Genomic DNA, 26,292 nt, shown 5'->3' with positions numbered 1-26,292 from the left:
TGTCCCAACCCGTCGCGTTTTCTTTCCGCCACCCATTCTCTCTCTTTCCGCATAAACCCTACGACCGCTCTCTCTCCAATCGTTAGTGTTCTTTGCAACTTCTTCGGAGTGCTCGCCGACGAATTTTGTCCACCGTAAGATCTCTCTCTCTCTCTCTCGCGCGCGCGCGCATGATTAGAATATGTGTATTGGTTTCATATAATCGAAAATAAGAACATCAGGAAACCCTCTGATTCCGAAGAAGCCACGCATCAGAATGTTATCAGTTTCCCCAATATGTTGTTTTCCCTCTGCCCCTTTTGATGTAGCTCTTCTGTAGTTTCGTGTACTCGATTGGTGAGTTTTCTACTGATAAAGTCACCTTGTTGTGGGAGTTGTTTGTTGAGGCAAGTTGGTATTGGACACCCATCCACCTTTATTTTTTTACATTGATGAGATGACTTCATAGAAGTTGATGTGTAGTTGGTCATTTGTAATTCTCCTTTACTATGGCTACTCGATTGATTTGTTGTATGCTTAAGGTTTAGCGGTGAAAAGGGAGTTGCAGTCTGCAATGTTAGATTGAGATTAGCTGAGAGTTTTGAAGCAAAAACTTTTGCTTTAGATTATGGTCAATACTTATTGGTTAATCACTTTGTCTAATGACCATGTGGTGTCATGTTAGTGGGGTGTACCTGGACTGCATACACTTTGAATGCTTCAGTATACATTTGTTTCTTGGTGTTGATTTGGTATTATTCATCATGTCAAGCAGTACAGTATCCTAGCCATTGACACCATGCTGTGTGAGTGTACCGATTGGGAGATGCACTTTTGGAGGAGGTGGGGGAACTATTATGAGCCACTAATTGAGTTGACACGGAGACATTCACTGCCCTCTTCTTTAGTTTCTTAAGGCCAGTTACAGTTAGGACTATATAAAACAGAGGTTGCGACAAAAGGGCTGTTAGCCATCCATTTTAATAAAATAGGGGCAGCAACTCCATCTTTAACATAAATAACCCTCTCTTCTCGACAAGGCAAATGCCGTAGATACAGTTACTCACAATGTAACCAGTGGTACTGGAGTCTGTGATCCTTTTATAATTGTGATGGGCACAAAAAGAAAGACTAGCATATAACTCTGGAAGTGGTCCACATCATGGCTTACACACATCTTCACATCTAGAAGGCACTCCTGTATAATGCATAATAGGATTTCTTTTTATGGTTAGGCTTAATTTTAGCCGTACATCCATTCCCTAGTCTGAACAAAGAAGCTATGTTTGTACTGTGGTGGACATCTAGAGTAGTGAAAATGTGGGTGTCTACTCTGAGTTATGGCAAAAAGCTTATGAACATTTTTATTTTTGAGAAGTTTGAACTTTCCATGATAACCTAGAGATCACCTCTATGAAGAGGTGGTTTCATACAAGTTGAAGAAGCATAGGGAAGGGTGACACCAATTAAGAGTTGGAGAGAGACAAAACGTGACAACACAGAGGTCAGAGTAATATTGGATGATGAGGAACTTAACCTTGAAAATGAACAAAGCCGAGACTTAATTGCCAACCCAGCATAAATGGAGTAAGGATGGTGATGATGTTAATAATGCACACACACACACATACACATACATCTATGTATGTACATATGCTTGTATGTATGTACATGCATAACATATGTATATATTTCAACTTATCTCTTCATGTTCATATGGCTATTTGGTATTGAATCACATGCAGATAACATTTGCTATAGGTCTTTTGCCTGTATAGAATTTTAGGTGTTGCTTCATCTGCAACCACTGCGAAGATTGGGTTTGAGGATTCCCCATTGATATTGCTCACCTCAAGATAGGAAACATAGGTTCTACCATTATATTTTTAAAGAATAAAAAAGCCTTCGATCACAAGCAAAAGTCCACCAAAACACCAAAATGGACAAGCACCAAAGTGGTCACTAAGGACACACTCACAAATCCCACAAGGTCACACACTATGAAGGCTCAAATATTAAAAAAACAATATTTTATATTGTATCACAAATTCATGCAAAAAGCATTTTTTAAATGAGGGGGTTCACCCCTATGTCACATGGGTGCGGGTGCGACACGGGTGCGGCACAATTTCAAAAATTTTAGACACGGGGACTCGACTATATATATGTGTATATATTTAAAATATATATATAACAATAATAAGACTCAGTCAAAGTTGTGCCCATTAGGGGACACGGCTATAGCACAGTCTGCAGTTGCACAGTCTGGCTATATATATATTTTAAAAAAATATATAAAAAATTATTTTTTTAGTTTTTTGTCTTAAAAAATAAACCAAAATAGACTTGGTCAAAGTTGACCGAGTCCAAAATGTGGACAGACTCGGCCCCGATGCATTGACCGAGTCCGACACTTGGTTGACCGTGTTCGCCCCGTGTCCGTGTCCGCACCCGTGTTGGGGCGTGTCGACGCGGGTGCGTCGACCCCCTAGCCGAGTCTGTGTGACATAGGTTCACCCCCTTTTATATACACACAAGAGGTCAAGAGAGTCATTGGAGCTAGCCCAACAACCATATTTATAGCCATTGGACTAGCCCCAAAGGCTAGTCAAACCTAGTCAACTCTAGGTTGACAATTAAAAAAAGAAAAATAAACAAAAGTAAAATGTTTACAAATACATTACAAAATATATATACAATACATGTATATATATTTATATACATATACATATATAGGTATATATACATATATATATATATATATTATACATTATATGTATTTACAATTTAACAATTCCCTTGAAACTTACAGTAAAATAACCAAAAGGTTTGGTAAAGAAGTTTGCCAATTGATACTCTGATGTAAGGTTGTATTTATCATATCATAACCCGTATTGTTTGGGCCCAAAATAAGACACATCGTATCGTAAAAAATCATAATTTTTGAAAAAAAAAATTTAATTCTAAAAAAACATAAATAATTAGCAAAAATTCTAAAAAATCATAACACAAAAAACAATGATGAAATGCACAAATGCAACCATAAAAACACATGTGAAGCATTTATGTTTCTATGAGCTACATAACACATCATCAATCATCAAATCTCATAAGAACAATGCAAAATAGTAATATCTTCAATTAAGAACATGCATCAAAATTCATTAAAAAACAAGTTCATGAATACTTAACAGTTAACTTATAAATTACAATACATAACCTAGTTTTTAAGAAGTATACTATTAATAATCATTATCATCATTATGTTCTTCTCCTCCTTCGACATTCAAATAATCTCCAATATATGTGGGGTCTTAGTCATCTACGTCGTGAGCTTCCTCCTTGTTTATCCATTGAATGTCCTCTTCATTCAGGAGGTTTACTTTTTCTTTAACCCATTCATCCAATACATCGAAGTTCTCTAAACTAATGGGATCAAACTGTTCTTTGTGCCTCCTTGATGATAACTTTTATATTTGCCTAAAAAGATAACGTGAAAAATTAAAATTAGTTGTTTTGTATGCATATAAAAGCATTGACACATGAATATCACAAAAAAACTTTATAATTTTAAAATTATCTTTGCCTCAGTCGTAGATTGTAGCGAATGTACATGAGGTTATTGAGCCTTTTGTGCTCTAATATGTTTCTTCGCTTTATATAAATCTGCTCAAAGATGCTTCAATTTCTTTTGCATCCACTTGCACTGCATGTTTGACTTAGGATGCCAATAGCAAAAGCTCTTAGGTTTGAAACATCACTTTCAAACCTAGTTCACTACATGTCTGGAAAAAAAAAAAGAAAATGAGAAATCAATAAGACAATAACTGATATAAATCATACAATCATACAAAACATCACAACTAAATAACAATATGAATTAAAATTGAAATAGGAAAATAAATTACTTGGGCGCATTGTAGTACGATTTCACATTGCTGCTAGTCTCCCCATATCATACAATGTATAGTTATAAATTTTCATTTTCTTATGAATTTGATCTTAAATACCATAATTAGGGTTTAACCTTTCAATGCAATCCAAGAGACCCTTGTTGACTTCCCTGTCTATCTTAAATGTAGGGGAGTATCTAAATGCATGATTTAAATTATAGGTTGTAACATGAAGATGTTGATGAAGCTGTCGAGTCCACCTATGGTCAATGATGTTCTATATAGGAAAATACAATTTTTTCTTTCCATTTAAATTATCTCTAATGACCTCTTTTGCCTTATCCATGGCCTTATAGAGATAATTCATAGTTGGTCTGTCTTCACCAAGGTTTTAAAACCCGTGACTCGGAACTCGACTCGTTCTTTATTGACTCGTGACTCGGCGGGTCAACTCGGTGACTCGGACCGGGTTTTGTTAACTTTTGATTTTAAAAGAAAAACAATATATAATTTGTCTGAAACCATGTTTTTGAGTAAACACAGTCTCCAAATGTCTGTAAGAATATAAAAACAACTGCAAAGAGCTATAGAGGTTTGCTTGAATAATTGAATTTGATATCTATACAAGCACTTTGACTAATTCATGACTTGAATTAGAGGATTTGGTCACCATGAGTTCAGTCTGCTACTACCTAAGGTTCCTAAAATGGCCAATCATATATGCTAGCTTGTTTTAAAAGTTTTAATTCCCTCTCTAACAAATCCATAAATGTAAAACAGGGATATATGTGCATATTGAAAGTTTACAGAATGCCCAATATCAACATAAATAAGCAATTTTCTCATGTATAAAACTATGCAGGAAATATATTAATGGCACAACTATAAAAAGACTACTAATATTTGAATATGTACAATGCTTGTTCACATAACAAATGGATGATGAAACCTAAATGTGACTTCCCATAGGCACAATTGACCCGCCATATATAGTGAGAATCATTTCTTAAAAATATTTTGCTAGAATAAGTTGATAACACAAGGTGAACAGTAGTTCGAACAACATGGTGATTTTATTCTATGGATTTAAATGCTTTTTTATCTTTAAATGATTTTTATTTTCTTTTTTATACAAAATCTGGGGGTAACCCTTGTTAAAATATATGTACTTATATATTTCGAAACTGTAATTTGAAACTTAAAAAACAAATTTCAAACATCCCAAAACTCGCCCGAGTCAGGCCGAGTCAAGCCCGAGTTTTGGCAAACCGAGTTTGCCTTGCCGGGTTGACTCGCTGGAGGGGCGAGCTGAGTCAACGAGTTTTAAAACACTGGTCTTCACTATCAACCAATCGAAACACTTTCACCAAAGGTATAGTGATTCTTAACAACTTCATGCATGAATTTCAGAATTCACTTCTGAATACAATATCTATAATTTCTCTTGGCTTTCTTTTATGGGAATGGGGATATGTATTCTACTCATCGGAAGAAAACATCTTTTTAAGTGTACTTTTATTCTTTACAAGACTTTGCATTGTTAAAAAATTTGTAGCAAATCTAGTAACTGCACTACAATCAACTCAACACCATTAATATACTTCATTAGGTTTAAAACACATGCATGATTATAAATAAATTTTGTAATTTCTTGGCAGTATTCAACTGTATGTCTATCTCATCCATGCTGCCAATGTCCTCAAGCATGAGGTCTATACAATAGACAACACATGGGGTCCAAAATAATGACCTATAATTTTTTGCCAATTCTTTTCCTGCTGCCCTATAATTTGTTGCATTATCAGTAATGAATTGTACAATATTTTGAGATTAAACCTCTTCCACAAATTGATTGATTTTAAAAGCATAGTTTCAATAGAGAAAGAAATTTATCAAAGTCTTGACTTTCTGCCTGTCCACCCATCTGCCATAATGCTACACCCAGTCTCTCTCTATGATTGCCTCATCTCTGTTGAGAGTATTAGGCATGTGCCTTTTATATTCTCGTTACTTTAAACGTAGACAGGGGTAGTTTGTTATTTTCTATTGTTCCCCAGGTCTCTATTGTAACTTAGGTTATTTTGGCTAATCTCTATTTAAAGGAGATTAGACCTAATGTTAATGTGAGTTCTTTTCCAGCGTCAAAGTGCTCTTCGCACACTGCTCTTCACGCCTCACGCAACATGGTATCAAAGCCCTTCTCGATTCTGGACGCCTGAGTCTCCTGCATCTTCGTCTTCATCTTGAAATCGATCTGGTCGACATCTCAAGGTTGTTTCATCGACTGATTCTGGTGGACGTGGACAAAGGGGACATAAATCAGATCTGGCCTCAGATCCTTGGTCTGGTTTTATCACCATGAAAAGGATATGATCTGGTGACCAGACTTGGATCCAAAGTCAGATCTTGTTGTTCCTTGTCGAAGAAAAAAATTTATCTACAATCTGTTGAAGATGGGTCATCGTGGTTTGGCACGTTGGATGCAGCGAGTTGATATCGTTGGGGTGAAGTCGTGGCGTCGATGTTGTTGCAGTTGGTGATTTAGGGCCTGTTGCATGGGTCATCGTGGTTTGGCAAGTTGGATGCAACTAGTCGATATCGTTGGGGTGAAGTTATGGGGTCGATGCTGTTGCAGTTGGCGATTTAGGGTGTAACGACCCCAACTCATACCCTTTGAAAATGCAGATATATATATATATATATATTTTTAACAGTGCGGAAAACTTCCCAGAGACCCGGGGTCCTCATAGTTCCAATTCCAACTGGATAACCCAAACACCACAAACAAACTTACAACCATCATCCATACGAACCAAAACAATTTCTTTATTTATGAATACGAGTAAATTTCAGAGACAATGTTTTATTTAACTGAAAATAAAGCAGCAACTGAAAAAGCAAGAAAGATTGAAACAAAAGAAAGAGCCACTCTGTCTCCTGCTGAAGCTGTCAAGCCCAAGTATGACTCTCATCCATTCCTATTAGCCAGTTGTACGTCACTGTTCACCATTTTTTGTGAAAAATCAACAAAGTAGGGTGTCAGAACCGAAATTCTGAGCACAACTACTTCTAAAGAAACCAGGTGAAACAAAGAACATGGATAAGATTTTATGTAATAATTTGAGTGAGTGCAGATATAACAATTTGCAGAATTTAAATAACCATACATACAACCAGTTACATATGCTAAGCAGGAAGAAACAATAACACATAAGCATATACAAGAACTAAGTAGCAAGATTTTTCAGCATGCTTTTTAGGAAGTAAATAACATACACCCACCATTCTATTATGATTTATAGAACAATTCAATTATGCATGATCTAATGCATAACAGGAAGATGCATGACTTCTTTTCAATGCATGAGTCATTTTATTATCTTACCTTTATGTTTTTTTTTCTTTTGTATATGCATGCCCTATTAAATGCATACAACTTTAAGTTCTTTTTAATTACCGTTGCCTGCAGATACACCAAACAGGTACAATCCCCGAGGTCAAGTAGGTTCCTAGGGTAGCTTAGCACACAATTTGTATTTTATTATTCGGTTCCAACTTAGCCCTCGACCGAATCACCTTCGGAATATTAGACCTCCACATCTAATGTCGGGGACACAAGAGACACCCCACACTCACAAGTGTCACTTCTTTGGTACCAAACAAACTCACAGCTGTGACCAACACAACACTCCCGGGTAAAGTGACGGACTCTCTCTAAAACCGTGACTAGGAGAAAGAACCTCAATATCGGGTTCAGGGGACCAAATTTACACACACGAAGTTTTTGTATCCTCACAGTCTCTCCAAGACCGTATCTCTAAGATTTCCATTCTCCAGATGGAAGATCCCAGAACATATGTTACACTGTTCTTTATTATGTTTTTATTAAATTCAATTCTTTAAGTTTGCAACACCATATGCAAAAGTAAAGTGAAAAAGCTCGCATCCACCTCTGCGAGAATTCTTACAGGACTCCAGCCCGCAAAGACCACATGAACAGTGTAGTAGTGTGCCATATCAACTTATGTAGTGTAAGTGACACAATCAAATTATATGTGAAAAGAAACAAACCCACAACTCTCCAGGCCGATGATGGTCCATTTAGGCCATCGGTGCATCACATAATAAAACCAAGTAGTGTTTATCCATAACACTATGCCAATAATGCCAAAAGCACGTGCACTCATGCAATCATAACCCAACCATATACATGTCATTTATCAATGATATGCATTTTCACTATATGTGTGTTACCTACATCACACACGGGTATTAACCAGTACATGTCTTCTTTGAGTGTGTGAGTGTACATGTACCATTTCACATAATAAATCAAGCATTCATGCCCAAGAAGAAAATCAATAACCGAGTCATGCTCACATTCATGATTGCACAACCAGTATCATGTAATGCAAAAAAAATAACATTTACACAATTACCGACAGAAGTGTAAGCTTTGGCATATGCTAGGGAAGATGGTCGGGCTTACCTATCCCAGACCCCCATCCTCCTAACTAAACAGTCCATTCAATTCAACCGACTGCGTATCACCCAATCATATGAATTTACATGGACTTCCATGAAAGAAGAATGCAGTTTACATAATACCAGAAACCGGTACCACGAACAACATTCCCATTTGAAAACACAAGGATCGACTAATCATGACCCAGGGCCTACGATTTCAAGTAGCCTTTATATGGGGCTTGTGCATAACTTATATGATAAACCTGTCTAACAGAATCAACAACATATATGCTATAAAGACAGAGCTGATAAATCTCATGCATAAGCAAATATTTCAATCTATCATGTATGAATAGAATTAGCATTATGGATAACACTAACCATCACAAACATAGTTAGCTTAATGCACGTGTCCCAACACGCATTCAAGCTACTTATCTCACGATTACAACGTCAGTACAATCCACATACATAGTTTTATAACAGAAGTTTTATTTTCTGTTCAGCACTGAAACAACCCACGCACATACAATTTTATAACAGGAGTTTTATTTTCTATTTCGGAACTGATTTCCCTTTTCTTAATTCTGGACAGAGAAGTCGATTTTGTTAAGAAAAGCAGTTACACAGAATTAGTCTCAACTGTAGTGTCGCTTCTGAATGTGTACATCAATCTTATTATGACCATCGATAATGTGTAAAACAGTTTTATTATGATCATGGTTGCCGTTCCACTCGAATCAAGCTTCACTCAATGTGAAACTTCATTATGAAAAGGACACGAACTATAACTATCAGTCCAGTGTGATCTTAGCCCGAGAAAACAAAGAAACACGCAGACATATATACCCAGTTTACATACAGAACACGAGTTGGACTGTGTAATGGCAGTCCAACTCAGGTACACGTTCACCCGTTACTTGGGGAAAACAAAAAAATCAGCATGAACCCCCACGACTAAAGATTTGTGCTCTGACGTAAGTCCCGTCCAAGAACACGGATCCAAACCAAGAATGTGAGAATCCGACCCAAGACACGATGCCCCAAATTAAACTATGAAATTAATCTACACAGAAACTAAGATCCCAATAAATCAATTCTTTTAGATTTGTTATTATACACAAAATTTCTTTTTTTTTCAAGAAAAGATAAAGGGGAAGGTAGACGAACGAGCAAGAACAAAAATCGGGCCATGGGGAAACGATCCATGGTTCGCCCCCATGGTTCTTGCAGAAATCGGCCATCCAGAGGGTTCCCATGGACCCTCATCTCAAAAGATTACACGGGATCGAACCCATGTTCGATCCCTCACCTAGATTCGAGAGGAGCACCGTACCTTTTCGGCGATTTTTCGCTGGTTTCTCGGCGATCGGAGGCTATAATCGTGAGGGCAGAGCCGACTGGTGTCGCTCCACTCACTGTCGTGACAGGGGGTGCTCGAGGAGGCCGGTGATGGCTGCTGGTAGTCGGAGTTCGCCAGCGACAGAGCCCCTTTCTCCAGCGTGCACACTGAGAGAGAGAGAGAGAGAGAGAGAGAGAGAGAAAGACCGAGTGAAGAGGAGCGAAAGCCCTCTCCACTCCCCTATATAGCTTCAGAACCCCCCCCTCCCCCCCCCCACCCTTTTCTCCTCCTTCTGTGAGATGCGGGGTTGGTTACGCTCTGCGTAATCCCCCCACCCCTCTCTCTTTCTGGTTCTTGAAGGCAAGAATCATGCCCTAGGCACGATTCCTGTTTAACGCCCTTTAAAAACTGAACGCGGGTTCGGGTCCGAGCCCGCGACCCGCGGCTCCGAATCCAGCATTCGCCCGGATCTGTATTGCCTGAACTTGTGGATCCACAGTTGGATCCTCGTGGGTCCAACCCTGTATTAGATTTATTTTATTTTTTTCTTATAAAGACTATTAATTATTTTTTTAATTAAAAATTAATATTATAAGTATAATTTAACACCCCATTGTGGGTTATTTACGGATTCTTTTATGGATCTGATAGCGGTAACAGATCCGAGGCCCAAATCCCCTAAAATTCATTAATTCTATTTTCCATGTATTGGGTCCGAACTCTGCTACTCGGGATCCAAATCCCAATTTGGATCCGAGCTGGTTATAAGAGTGGATCCATCTAAAACTATTTACTACATTCTTTATTTTATTATGATTTTATATATATATATTAAAATATATATACAGGTATATGGATCCAGAAGGTGGATCCCAAACCCATCTACGCACCATCGTAAACAATGATCCCTCAAATTATTTAATTAATTAAAATTATTGCACTTATATACACATATAAGATTATACGAGGTAAATTTATTCGTGAAAATCCCTTTATGGGTCTTGGATCCAAAATTTGGATCCCAGGCCCAAATCACATAGAATCACTTAAATTTTTCGGGTATTACATAGGGCCTGTTGCATGATGCAGATCATATCGGTCTTCATTGCAGGCCTGTTAATGTTGTTGCTGTGATCTGGTATGATTTGTTGTGTCGTGAGTAGGGGTGGCAATTTCTGACACGACCCGCCAACCCGCTTCTTAGGCGGGTTGGGGTTTGGCTTAAACGGGTTCGTGTCGTAAACGGGTCAACCCGCCTAACCCGTTTATTAAACGGGTTGGGTTCGTGTTAGTGGTATGCCAACCCGCCAACTTGTTTAATAAACAGGTTAGGCGGGCGGGTCAACCTGTTTACCCGAACCATACCCGCCAACCCACCCGTTAACCTGCCAAATCATAAACTTTTCAATGTAAAACGGTTTTGGCGGGTTAAAAATTTTAATGCCTGGGGGGTCCACTGATCCCTTACCCCCGCCAAAGTTTTGAAATCACGTTGTTTATGATTTAATGCGACAAGTTAAAAATTTTAATGCTTGTGGGGTCCACCAATCACCTCCCATAAAAAAATGGGACAAGTTAATTCAGCCACGTTATGTGGCTATCAAGATTCCTGTGTGTGGTCCGCAAATTCCAAGGGAAAATGATAGGACACCCCCTCCAACTTTTCAAAATTGATAGGGTTAAACCGTTAAGGCCGTCAAAACCCTGAACCCGACCCGCCAACCTGTTTACCCGACCCGTTTATTAAACGGGTTAACCGTGTCGTGTCGGGTTACCCGTTTAATAAATGGGTCGGGTTCGTGTTTGCCATAGCCAACCCGTTTAATAAACGGGTCGGGTTCGTGTTGAGGTATGCTAACCTGCCAACCCGCCGACACGACCCGATTGTCACCCCTAGTCGTGAGTTGCTGCTGTTAATGTTGCTGTGGTGTTGGTGATCAGCGGTCTTTGAATTCACGTGGGTTGTTGTGGTGCTGTTAAGTTAGTCGTAACTCCTGAAAGTTGCTGCTGTTAATGTTGTTGTGGTGTTGGTGATCCACCGTCTTTGAATTGACGTGGGTTGTTGTGGTGCTGTTAAGTTAGTCGTAACTCCTGGAAGTAACGCAACCCAGAGAAAGTTTTTTTTTCGGCAATGTTGATCAGTTTTTTTTTGCTTAAATGGCTGAGTCTCAAAACTACGGCCAGAAGGTGGAGTCATTGCATGAATACAAAGCATTTGCAAATCCTTTTTCTTATGGATCATCTGTCAAATTAGACAAGACAAATTATGCTAGATGGTCTTGTACTTTTATGATGTCTGTTTCAGGCCATCATAGGAAGTATATCTTATTAGAATCTGAACCAAAGGAGAAGACGGGTAAATATGCTACATGGGAAGAAGACAATGACATTGTTATGTCATGGATTATGAATAGCATTCAACCACATATTGTTGATGGTCTCATTTATTACACTACTGCAAAACAAATGTGGGATAACCTTCGAGATACATATTCTCAGGAAATAAATGTAAGTCGTATTTTGTAGGTTGATCAGAAAATTTATCAACTTCAACAGGGAGACCAAACCTTAGCGCAATATTATGCTTCAGTAAAGGCTGCTTTTGAGAGGTTGAATGCTCATAGAGCTCTATGTTTTGACAAACAGAGAGTTCATCAAGAACAGACCATGGTGGCACGATTTCTCACAGTTTTTTCATCAGAATATTCCGTAGCAAAGGTCTAGATGTTGACGAGTTCTGATGTTCCTACTTTGGCTGAAGCATACAGTTGTCTTAGTAGACTCTCTATGTCATTCTCTCAGTCCCAATCTGAATCCCAAACCTCTGCTCTTTTTGTGTCATCTAGTCGTGGACGGGGCTCTATGTTTAACCTTAGAGGGAGAGGTCGTGGTAGAAGTACTGGTGGTAGAGGCAGACTTCAATGTACCTACTGTGACAGACTTGGACATCTGGAAGATAGATGCTTTGACAAACACGGACGCCCTCCTGTTCCTTCATCTAAGGTTTTTCCTAAAGCCCAAGCTGTCAATGCTAGTGCAGATGCTCCTGCAGATTCTTCAAAGGATACCATTACTCTTAGTCGTGCTGAATATGATGAACTAGTTGCTTGTCGTCCAACCAGTTCCAGCTCTCCCATGGCAGATTGCATGTTCAGCAGGTGATGATCTACCTTGCCAAGGTAGTAGATGGATCATTGACTCTGGAGCGTCTAGACATCTGTGTGGAAACTCTCATGATTTTTCAAACTTAAAACCCATTTCAGATCATCGAAAGGTGGTTCTGGCTGATGGTAGCTCCTCTCCTATTGTTGGTCAGGGAAACATTTCCTTATCTTTCGCTCTTCAGTTGACAAATATGTTCCATGTTCCCTCTTTTCCACAAAATTTAATGTCAGTTAGCCGTATCACCAAGGAACTAAATTGTAGGGTGATATTTGATCTTGTGTGTTGTATGTTTCAGGACTTGCTGATGGGGAAGAGGATTGGTGGAGGGTATGAGGAAGGTGATGTCTATTATATGCGTTAACCAGGCGGAGTAGCCCATGCTGCAGTAGAGTCTTCTTCCAGTCCCTTGCTGTGGCATCAACGTCTTGGTCATCTTCCTTTACCTAAACTTCATAGAGTTATTCCTCAAATTTCTTCATCAGCTATCTTACAGTGTTAAGCTTGTCAACTTGGCAAACACCACAGAAGTTCCTTTCCATCTTGTCAGAGTTGGTCTAGTAATAAATTGTTTGATCTTCTTCATGTAGATGTGTGGGGTCCTAGTCGGATTCCGAGTCGGTCTAAATGTCGTTATTATCTGGTCATTGTGGATGATTTTTCAAGATTGTCTTGGTTATTCTTAATAAAAGAAAGATATGAAGTTTCCAATATTCTCCAGTCTTTGATTATTGAAATTCAAACCCAGTTCGATTCATGTGTCAAAATTGTTCGCACTGATAATGCTCTTTAATTTAAGACTAAAGTCTTGTTGCAGTTTTACAAAGACTGTGGGATTAAGCCTCAAACATCTTGTGCCCATACTTCTCAGCAAAATGGGGTGGTTGAACGAAAGCATAGACAAATTTTAAATGTAGCCTGATGTCCATCATATTGGGGAGATGTAGTGTTAACTGCTGGTTTTCTCATAAACCGCATGCCTTCAACCTCTGTAGGGGATCATATACCTATCCAAATTCTTCATTCAGAGGCTTTTCTTTTCCATATTCCACCTAAAGTGTTCGGGTGTGTGTGCTTTGTGCATAGATTGGAACAAAATCGGGACAAGCTGACTGCTCGGTCTACCAAATGTGTTTTCCTTGGGTATCCTCAAAACCAAAAGGGGTATCGTTGTTATGACCCAATATCCAAAAAGGAGTATATTAATGCAGATGTTTCTTTCTTTGAGTCAAATCCCTATTTCTCAAGTGGTCCTCCTCGATTGCAAGTAAGTCAAGGTGATATTTTTCCTCTACCTATTCCTCTTTTTCTTTTGGAGTCAGTTCCCCAAGAGTCTCCTGTTGAGTATCCTTCTGTGCAACGATACCGGGATCCTCCACTGGTGTACACACATCTATCACCACTTGATTGCATGCCTCTATCTTCCCTCTCTCCTGAGGTGAGTATTCCTGATCATCCTGAAACATCTGTTGTAGATGATGATTTGCCTATTGCTTTACGCAAAGGAAAAAGACAATGCACTCTTCATCTTATTTCTAAGTATGTCACAAATGTGCGCCTTGGAAGGAACATGCAGAATTTCATCTCAGCGTTGTCTGCGATATCTGTTCCCGTCAATCATCATCAAGCTCTTCTGGATCCTAATTGGAAGTAGGCAATGCAAGACGAGATGGATGCCTTATTGTCACGTGGTACATGGGATCTAGTTGTTCCGCCCAATGATGCAGATATTGTTTGTAGTAAGTGGGTCTTCTCTCTTAAGTATAATTCAGATGGCTCTCTTGAGTGGTATAAAGCTAGACTGGTAGCCAAAGGTTATACTCAAACTTATGGTATTGATTTCTTTGAAACTTTTTCGCCTGTGGCTCGTCTTGGCACCATCCGATTGGTTTTATCTGTTGCTGTACACTATGGTTGGAGCCTTTCTCAGCTTGATGTAAAAAATGCTTTTTTATATGGTGATTTAATGGAAACTGTCTACATGCAACAACCTCCTGGATTCGAGGTTGAGGGAGAGTGTAAGATTGAAGAAAGCCATTTATGGTCTTAAACAAAGCCCTCGTGTGTGGTTCCAGAAGCTTTTTGAGATAATGTCGTCATTTGGCTTTGTCAGGTCAGCCTCAGATCATTCTCTGCTTATTAAAACATCTTGCTCTGGGATTGTTGTGATGGTGGTATATATAGATGATATCATACTAACATACAACAATGCCAAAGAAATTTTAGATACAAAGGCCCATCTTCAAACTCATTTTGTTACTAAAGATCTTAGTCCTCTCAGATATTTCTTGGGAATAGAAGTTTCAAGGAACCATGAGGGTTTGGTATTGTCCCAACGAAAGTATGTTTTAGATCTTCTTAAGGAAACCAGAATGCTAGGGGCTAAGCCTGCAAGTATTCCTATAGACCCTAAGGGTCATATGTATGATGAGGAATCAGAATCTATAGACAGTATATGTTTTCGTTCTCTTGTTGGCAAGTTGTTATATGTGACAGTGACCAGACCTGACATTTCATTAGCAGTGAGCAAGATAAATCAATTTATGGACAAACCTAATAAGGATCACTGACAAACCACTATGATAGTTCTTAGGTATTTGAAAGCCTCTCCAGGAAAAGGGTTGTTCAACCAGACCCCGTCATTAGAAATTATTGCTTATTCGGATGCTGACTATGCTGGGTCTGTTAATGACAGAAAGTCGACAACTGGGTTTTGTGTATTTGTGGGAGGAAATCTGACTACTTGGAGAAGCAAAAAACAGACAGTGGTAGCCAAGTCAAGTGCAGAATCAGAATACAGAGCTATGACTCAAACTGCTGCAGAAATGATGTGGATCAAATCAGTTCTAACTGATCTTCAAGTGAAAGTGTCATGTCCTATGGCGATGATGTGTGACAACAAGGCTGCTACCTATATTGCCAATAATTCTGTGTTCTATGATAGAACAAAACATATTGAAGTTGATTGTCATTATGTATGGGACTTAGTGCAGACTGGGTGGGTACATCTGTACTAAACATATTTCATCTGAAGATCAAGTAGCTGATGTCTTTATCAAGCCACTTGCTAGTTCCAGTTTCCTTAGATGTTGTGACAAGCTGAGCATGATTGATATCTATGCTCCAGCTTGAGGGGGAGTGTTGAGAGTATTAGGCATGTGCCTTTTATATTCTCGTTACTTTAAACGTAGATAGGGGTAGTTTGTTATTTTCTATTGTTCCCAGGTCTCTATTGTAACTTAGGTTATTTTGGATAATCTCTATTTAAAGGAGATTAGACCTAATGTTAATGTGAGTTCTTTTCCAGCATCAAACTGCTCAAGAATGCATGCATTATAAATCTATCTTTCAACTGCGATATTCGCCTGCTCAACTAAATATTGAGTAGTCATAGCAGTACGAATATTGGGTTGCGCCTTAGGGGCAGTCCTAGGAGGGAAAAAGTGCCTAATAGAACCTCTAGCTACCTCCTCTCTAAGAACTCCTTCCTGATCTTTCTTCTCCTCTTCTTTTTGTGTTCGCGACACTACTACTAGCACCAACCACACCTTTCTCTTTCATTGCAAAACTTTCTACTTCTGATGCTATGCTAGGGGGCTATAGGATCAGAAGTAGGGATCTCATCTTTATCCTTCCAGGGCTGCACATACCCCATTTCTGCCTCACTCATTTCTTTTTCTTGTTTTTTTTTCTCAAACCAGTAAGTAATTATTGGCATTTCCATTTTATGGCATCTGACAGAGTCCTTGACATGCAAGCTGCAACATTTAGATGTGTCCCAGCTAAATGATGCTTCAACTTAGAGATACCACCTGAAATAACGGTATGACCTATATCACATGGGTGCGGGTGCGACACGGGTGCAGTGCAATTTTAAATTTTTTGGACACAGGGACTCGACTATATATATTATTATTATTATTATTTTTTAAAAAAGTCCACAGACACAACACAGTCTGAGACTGTGTCTGTGTCTGTGACTGTGCACAGTCTCAGTCTGTGACTGCAGCACAGTCCACCGTGCACAACAGTGTGCACAACACTGTGCAGTGTGCACTGTGACTGTGCATAACACTGTGCACTGTGCATTGTGACTCTTTTTATATATATATTTTTAAATAAAAAATATAAAAAATTCATTTTTAGGGACAAATGAACATTTTTTGACTCGGTCAAAGTTGACCGAGTCCAAAATGTGGACGGACTCGGCCTTGACTCGTTGACCGAGTCCGACTCGGCGTTGATCGAGTCCGAAGCCGCACCTGTGTCGGGGCGTGTCGACTCGGGTGCGGCACCTCCCTAGCCGAGTCCGTGTGACTTAGGGTATGACAATAGTTGCACTAGATTTTCAATAGGTTTTCGCTCATTATTCGAGTGCCCTATTGTCGTGTCGGATCATTTGTTGCCATTTCCCCCCCAAAAAAGCTTAATAAGAAGCAAAAAATAAGTTTTTTTTACGTTATTCCACTTGAGTGGAAAAATGGTAGAAATGCACTCTTATTTGATGAAAGCACAAAATCCCTCTCTCTTGCGCACAGATCAACTCCCAAATCACTCTCACGAGTCTTAGGGTGCGTGAATACTGCTCTAATGGCCTTTACACAAATGAGGGAGTCGACCTTCAAGGGGTCTTTAAAACCCAAAAATGAAAAAATTAGTTTTTGACCCTTTTTAAGTGTGCCACACTCGTATTGTACGATACAGGCTGATATCATACGATACATATGATAGAGATACGATACACACTCGTATCGTGATACGAGTGTGTATCATATCATTTTTTTATATAATAATGATACATATTGTATCATATCGTACGATATAGTACAAACAACCTTGCTTTGATATGACATAAGGCAGGTCAATGGTGCCTTGAAGATATTCCTCTCGTATATAATGACAATCCATTTCGATGTCTTTGTTCTCTCATGAAATGTATGGTTGTTGGCGATGTAGATAGCATTTTTATTGTTACAACACATTTTTTGAAGCTCCTTGTATTTGAATTCTCATATCAACAAATAGTTTTCTCAGCTGTACCACCTCCATTGTAATAGTGGCCATGACCTGGTATTCAGCTTCCATTGAAGAAAGAGCGAATTTATGTTGCTTTTTGCATTGCCACGAGATTGGAGATTCACTTAAGAAAACACTGAAACCCTTGGTTGAGTGTCTTTTGTTGAGATCACTCCCCAATCTGTATCAGTATAAACAATTAAGCCTAATGTAGACGAAAAAAACATAAATAAGCTTCTAGAAATAAATTTTTTAAGATATCTAATGATTACATAAAACAACTCCCATATGAACATATGTGGGAGCATGCTGAAATTGACTAGCTGTGTGAACATGTGCTATGTTAGGTATAATAATTGACATATAAGAGATAGCTCCAATAACGTGTTGGGTCATCAAGAGGTCCCTTATTATCAAATTTCATTTTGGCAATTGTAACTTCAGGAGTATCAACCCTCTTATCATCCTTGATTTTAGACCTAAGAATAATATCAGAAGAAAATTTAGACTCAGACAATATATACTCTCTAGGGGAATAAGCAACCTACTTATCTTAGAAAACCTAAATCAGTCATTTCAAAATTAATTTTAAGAATCTTTTTAATATTTTCAGCTCCTTGTTTGTCCCCTCTAGTGATAATCATGTCCTCAACGTAGATGAGTAAAATGATTGTACCTGCATCAGATTTCTTAACAAATAGAACAATGATCTAAAACCAAAATCAAGCACAACTCTGCTAAATCTATCATACCAAGCTTTTGGTGTCTGTTTCAAACCATACAATGCCTTTTGTAGGCGAAGAGCCTTCTTTTGAGGAATAATCATACCAAGGGGTGCTTCCATATATATTTATTCCACAAGATTTTCATTAAGAAAAATATTTTTAACATCCATTTGGTATATGAGCCAATTTTTAAGAGAATCAACTGCTATAAAGGTTCTAATAGTGGTCATACGAACAACATGGGCAAAAGTTTTTTCATAGTCTATGCCATATTCTTGTGAGTACCTTTTGACAACTAATCTAGCCTTATATCTCTCAAGGGTCTCATCACTCTTAGTTTTAACCTTGTATACTCATCTACTTCTTATGAGTTTCTTTCCTTATGAGATTTTGAAGAATCCAAGTTTGAGCATTTTCTAATGCTTTTAATTATATTTTCATGGCTTTTACCCATTCAAAGTTTTCTTTGGCTTGGGCATAAGATAAAAGTTCTATGTAAGAATGAACTTTGTATGCTTGATATTTTAAAGAAAAAGAATTATAGGATATAAATTTTGATGAAGGTTTTGATATTCTAGATGATTTATTTGCGGTTCATCTTCACTTTCGAATTTCGAAAACTTTTCAAGTGCACATAGAGGTTTTTGATCCTTACGCCTAGAATATTGCACATAGGTTTGATCATCATGGGATTGTTCTTCAAAAGATACTATGTCTCTTGATTCAATAACATTCTCAAGACCATACTCACAATCACAATCATCAGTATTATGCTTAGAAACAAAATCAAGCAAAAAAGAATACTCAATTGTTTAGATTTTTCATTATTAAATCAATTTTTTTTTCCAAAAAAGTCATATTTCTTGAAATGTATAAATTTTCAGTATTAGTATCATAACACCTATAACCTTTTTGGTTGTTAGCATAACCAAGAAAAGCACAAGAGATAACTCTAGGTAAAAACTTGTCATTTTTATTGGTTAAAACTTGTCACATAGGTGCGGGTGCGCATCCGGATACGGGTGCGAATTCGGCGACACGGCACTTTAGAAAAACTTGGGTGTGGGGGTGACAATTTTAAGTTAACACTACATGTATGTGTGTTCATTTATGTATTTATATATAATGTAGATAAAACTGGACTTGGTTAGGGTTAACTGAATCTACTTTTGGACAGAAATGAACCTCACAATGGTTGACTTCACTTGACACAAAGGAAGCCGTGTCCAAGTGTACGGTGCCCTGTTAGTGTTACATATGTTAAAATAAAACATTTGCAACAAAGAACACTTAATCTATAATAATCAGGAGTAAGTTTAAAGAGTTTTTCAACGGGAGAGACATTTTGTAAAGATGATAATGACATAATGAACAACATTCAAAACGGCTTTGCCAAAAAAAGCCTTAGGCACATTGCTGGTAATACGCAAAGTTCTTGAAGTTTTCACAATGTGCTTATGTTTTCTTTTAGCTAAGTCATTCTATTGCGGTGTGTGTGGGCAAGATCTTTGATGTATAATGCCATGTAAATTGAGATAATTTTTGAATTCATTGGACAAGAACTCTCTCCTGAGTCAGTATGAAAGATAAAAATATCATTATTAAATATATATTTAACTAAGTTATGAAAGTTATGAAAATGTAAGAAAACTTTATATTTATGTTTAAGTAAATCCAAGTATATCTAGTAAAGTCATCCACAAATATCACATAATATGCATATCCACCTTTTGACATAATTGGTGTTGGACCCTAAACATCCGAATAAACTAACTCAAGTGATCTAGATGAAATAAAAGTTCTATCATTAAATAGTAATCTTTTTAGTTTTTCAAAAATACAATAATTACAAGTAAAATCATCAATGTTATAAGATTTTTTCAAATTTGAAAAATATTGAATTTTGAATACATTTGGATGTCTTAATCTTTGATACTTTCAAATCTATATCTAATTTTTTGACTTAACAAAAAGTATCTTAGAGTATCTCCGAAAAATCCATATAATAAAGACCTCCTTTATGATGCTACCCAATCAGTATCCTTGACTGACGATCCTTCACCCAACATTCGTTTTAAGATGAGACATTACAACCATAGTTTGATATTTCATATTTGTGAAACAAATAGAAGATTTAAATTTAATCTGATAATCTATCTAATTTTTGATTTTTTTTGTTTGAAAGATTTTTCTCAAAATTTTCTATTCATTTAATTTCAAGAGAGGTACTGTCAACAATGAAAACATTTGACATACTTGAGTTAGTATGACATACAAATAAAATATCATGGTTTGGAGTCATGTAAAAAGATGCATCAGAATCGAGAAGCCAAAGAGATTTACCATGGGTGGAATATGATGAAATCACAACTCCAATTGAAGGAGGTGAACCTCTAAGAAAAGGTTGAAGAACTTCCACCAATTGAGACAGGGACATAGCTCCAATAGATGAGTCTTGAGAGTCGTAAACATCCTTGGTCTCTTGAAGTGGTTCAATCGAAGCCACCTTCCTTTCCTCCCTTCTCAACTTATGGCACATAGGTTTTATGTGTCCCGATTCATGACAATAATGACAAATAATTTTCTTTTTATTGTCATACTCATTTCCTTGTTTCCCAAAATTAGGTTGGCCTATATGTGTGAGTATAGATTCTGGGCATAAAATTGGCCAACACGGATTCTTCATCATTTTTGAGTGAATGCTTCTTCAACATATTCCCTTCCATACTTGGTTCCTCTATTGTTGATACAGTAGAGGAAACTTTTTCTCTATGTAAAAGGGCCGATTTGATGGATTCAAATTTGGGCTTTAATCCATTCATGAATTGATAAAAGTGCTCAATGTCTATTTGCCTTTGCCTAAGGGCAATGTCACTTTGGTTCAAAGAGAACCAATTCTTCTCAAAGTTCTGAAAGTTAATTGTATACTCTTTAATTCTTTTGTTGCCTTGGGTTATTGTTCTAACTTTATCTTGCAAATTTCATACATGTAATATCCTTAAAAGAATATATGTTTTTGAGGTACTCTCAAGCATTGTTAGCATGCTCAAACTTCGCAAAATTAGATCATTTTTTGATATCCACACTATTAATGAGCCAAAACGTAATATTGACTTGACTCATTTTCCACTTTTTCCATTTCTTCTCATACTCGGATATGACTTTAGTTATTTACCCATCTAAAAGTGGATCTTCCTTCTTGTTCTCAACCTTGGTGACAATTAGTTTAGGCTCTAGATCCAATCCATCCACTAATCTCCATAGCCCCTTTCTCCAAATATGGTTCTTCATAATAGAAGACCACATTACATTGTTGAAATCATTAACCTTGATGGGCATAATGGTGACAATTTCCTTGTCATAAAATTTTTACAAAGAGAAAGGGTGAGCGAGAGAGATAGATGAAGAGGGAGAGGAGGAGATCAAGAGCGCCACACTACGAACTTTGAGTTGAATCCACAACCACCCGAACCACTGGAATCAAGTCAGTCTTCAGGAGACAATATGCGTGCATACAAAACTTGAATAACAATCACCAACAAGCAAGAGTCACCTCGCTCTCCCACGAACATTTGATGACCAATCTCCAAAAGTCCAAGAGCATTATGGCTATGATACCATGTAAAGAATAAAAAAGCCTCTATCACAAGCAAAAGTCCATCAAAACACCAAAATGGACAAGCACCAAAGTGGTCACTAAGGACACACTCACAAATCCCATAAGGGCACACACAATGAAGGCTCAAATATAAAAAAAGTAATATTTTATTGTATCACAAATTCATGCAAGAAGCATTTTTCAAATGAAGGGGTTCACCCCCTTTTATATACACACAAGAGGTCCCAAGAGAGTCGTTGGAGCTAGTCCAATGGCTATATTTGTAGCTGTTGGACTGACCCCCAACGGCTAGTCAAACCTAGTCAACTCTACGTAGACAATTAGAAAAAGAAAAATAAACAAAAATAAAATCTTTACAAATACATTAAAAATATGTATATATATATATACACACAATATATGTATATATATACATTATATATATATACATTATATGTATATACAATTTAACAAGATTATACTATGAGCCCAATGATTCTTTTCTCTTTCATCTTTCTTGCTGCAATTTCAACTATTATTTTGGAAATTGGACCTCACCAATATTGGCATCAAGTATCATTGCCTATTAGGGTAATTTCTTGGGAGAACTTAGATTAGTTGTTTGATTGAAATTTGTAAATAAACGAAGTTTGGAAAAGAAAAATAAGGAAACAAAACTATTTCATAATCATTTGAAAATAAATAGCATCACATGACTATAAAATATGTAATTAAAAAAGACTATCTAAGTTGAGATTTTCTTTTATCATAATATCATGATATAATGAAAATCTACCAATGTGTTCTAATTTTCACAATTGATACCTTCAAAAAATCTCAACTGTGGTTCATAATATAAGAGACGTTTCTGACATGGTTCAACCATGAGGGAACATCCTATTTTGATGTAGACCTGTTTTTTATCCAAAAACCATATGAATCTCTTGAATTCTTAGTTCCTCATGCAAGTCACCGAATCCTTTGAACCATAAAACTTCAGTGGTAGTGTTATTATTGTATTATAACTTTTTACTGCTGACTTATTTATTTGTTTAGTTTTTATTATTTGTCTAAAAAATGTGTAGTAGAATTTGTTTAATAAACGGGTTTGTTTTTGCCCAACCCGAACCCGCCTAAGAGGCGGGTTGGCGGGTCGTGTCAGGTTTTGCTACCCCTACTCCCACCCATATTTATAGAGAAAAGTAGAGGAGAGAAGAAGAGAAGAAGTTGAATGGAGAGGGAAGTCCTCTCCCATTAAAGAATGAGAGAGAGCTCCAATGGCTAGAGTTCTAGCCGTTGGGAGCTAGTCAAACTAGCTTTGACTTGACTCCCATATATATTATATATATTTAGAATATCTATAATATATATTATTATAATATATACATAACATATATATCTATATCTATATATATATATATATACTTATATTACATTAATCTTAAGAGTGTGTGCATGCCCTCATGTCCTAATTTTTGAGAATTGCCGTGTTGTACCAAGTATATCCACATTGTGTCCCATTCTTGCAATTCATATCCATGTGACAGTCCACCAGCATGTTTCTTGGAAGTTCACTTTTCTGATATCTCGTTTGGGTTGTTTCATATTTTTAAACAAGATAGTCGTCATAAGTCTTTGGTTTTAGGATAGTTTATGACTATTTTCTCTCTACAGGCCATACCCGGTAAGTCATGGCTGGTCGCTCAATTCCACCCCCAGGGATGATGCGTCATGGTCCATTTCCTGGGCGAGGTCCAGTTGCCCATCGTCCATTGGAACCGGCGCCTCATCTTGAACTTCTGGAAAATAAGGTGGCAGTTCAAGCAGCAGAAATGGAGAGACTGGCTAGAGAAAATCAGGGGTTGGCGGGAACACATATCATCTTGAGACAGGAGCTTGCGGTTTGCCAGAAGGAACTACAGAGATTACTGGCACATGTTAGTGATATTCAAGCAGAAAGAGAACACCGGATTAAGGGCATGTTGGATAAGATGATGAAAATTGAAACAGATCTTCGGGAAGGGGAGTCTATAAAATCTGAGCTAAAACAAGCACACCTAGAAGCTCAAAGCTTGATTGGTGTGAGACAAGAGCTGAATGCCAAAATTCAGCAGATGAATCAGGAGTTACAGAGAGCTCATGCAGATATCCAACAGATACCGGCAATGCACAAAGAACTGGAGGGTTTGAAGCAAGAGCATCAACGATTACGGTATGGATATTTATGGATTCTGAGTTTGATGTTGTTGGTCACCTTATAGGAAGACACTCTTATGCTTTGTATTATGTGGGGTGTAAGGTCTGCTTTTGAGTACGAGAAAGGTTTAAATATAACGCAAGTAGAACAGATGCATGCCATGGAGAAGAACCTGGTGTCTATGGCAAGGGAAGCAGAAAAATTGCGTGCTGAGGTGTTGAGTGCAGAGAAGAGATCGCGCGGTAATGTTTATGATATTGCAAATTCATGGTTAGGTTTCTTGTTTTGTTTCCTAGTCATACTTCCCCTGCTGGTGTTTTCCTTTGTTTTTAACTAATTATTAAAAAAAAACCCTGATGCCCTTGTGATTCCATTTGTAGCACCAAATATATATGGAGGCATGTACAGCAGCCCTGATCCAACATATGCACCTAACCAAGGCAGTGGATACGTAGATGGATATGGGAGACAACATGTGCACTTGGGCGTTGGCGTAAACATGGGTCCCTATGTTGCTATTGGTGGGAGTGGTGCTGGGGGTGGATCTGCTGCCATTGCTTCTGGTGCTGTTAGTGGAAGTGGAACTATTAGCAATTGGGGTGGACCCTATGATGCTGCCAGAGGGGCACCCGCATCAGGTCCCTATGATTCTGTTAGAGGGGCATCTGCATCAGGTCTGATATGAAGTTTTGGTATTCTGAACTTGATGCACTTTATGCTTAACCAGCACGCTTTGGGGATTCCATATCTGGTATCTGTTGGTTATCATGATTGATGTATAAAGGTGTAATGATGAAGGAATGCTGAAGATTACTTTCGTTGTCTGGCGTTGGATAGAAATATTATCATCTTCTGAATGGATTTTGTCATTGAAAAGTTACTTCTGCAACAATTCTGAATGCTGCAACATTTCTGAGTCCATAATGAATTGCATACCTGAGTAATAGTTTTTCAAGTAATTAATTGAGCGAATTGTGGCTTAACTTAATCTTCGATGCTTTTTTTAGTACAACTGTTGGTTTTATTTTCATTCAGTTGTAGCAGCAAAGACTGTGGTTCAACCAAGTATTTCTAGTTTGATGGAGTTCTTGTGAGAACTAGAATTATACTTCAGTTTTGATGTAAAAAGTTTAAATTTTAAACATGATTAAGGTAGCCCTTTGGTCCACTGGATATGCAGGCTGTTTTGACACACGTTTGCTTACATTTTCATGTGATTTGAAGTCATATGATTCTAAACCCTGGGTGGGCAATGTGACTTGGAATCATGTGAGAAGTGAGTAAAACAGCCCTAAATGTAATTTCAAATCTCACTATCCAATTCTCTTGGAATTAAGATCAGGTGCAATGTCATTGCCTACTTCAAGTGGGTTGCTGTACCTGATTACCCACTATCTGTTGCTGGGCCCCACAGCTGACAGGATGTATCTCAAAGATGGTGGGTGATCACTTGCAGCAGCACACTAAAAGTGCGCAATCACATTGCACCTGATCCTCCCTCGTTTTCTCCCGTGCTTGCAGCTCAGCAAGCGTACTTGAAGTCTGAACTTGTCAGCTCATTGTTTTTTTTTTCCATTTTTTTTGTTTTTAAGTTTTTTTTTATTCACTGTACAAATTTCCATATAGGTTATGTTTGGGAGTACTGCATCGGTGGGTGTTGGAGTGGTTTCGTGGAAACAAGGATGCCCGTGGACAATTGGGATCCCAGTAATGGCAACACAGTGGAGATAAGAATGTATTTGGCGGCTCCAAATCCCTCTCTTTTTCAGATTTGGGGACCCATCATGATTAGGTAGTATTTGTGTAATTCACAAATCAACGCCCTTCGCCGCCTTTCTGTTGATTGCATTTATTCAGGCAAATTTGGTTTGTCCATATTGGCGCTTGCAACCCATAGGATCACTTGTGAGTAG

General features: G+C 37.8%; 1 protein-coding gene across 1 annotated transcript; it reads left to right on the top strand.

The window, feature by feature from the left end:
- On the top strand, nucleotides 1-25,362 carry LOC149838785 (protein FLX-like 4). The gene is made up of 4 exons (XM_090006807.1): nucleotides 1-134; nucleotides 23,857-24,394; nucleotides 24,482-24,621; nucleotides 24,760-25,362. Exons 2-4 carry the CDS (start codon nucleotides 23,874-23,876, stop codon nucleotides 25,062-25,064), a joined length of 966 nt encoding a protein of 321 aa, XP_089862933.1. The 5' UTR covers nucleotides 1-134; nucleotides 23,857-23,873; the 3' UTR covers nucleotides 25,065-25,362.
- The last annotated feature ends 930 nt before the right edge of the window (nucleotides 25,363-26,292 follow it).

This window comes from Nuphar pumila, chromosome 5, assembly GCF_984573655.1.
Source record: "Nuphar pumila chromosome 5, dmNupPumi1.hap1.1, whole genome shotgun sequence".
NCBI classification, from domain to species: domain Eukaryota; kingdom Viridiplantae; phylum Streptophyta; class Magnoliopsida; order Nymphaeales; family Nymphaeaceae; genus Nuphar; species Nuphar pumila.
Note: the sequence above shows the minus strand (reverse complement) of the source record. Positions and strands in the feature narration are given on the sequence as shown.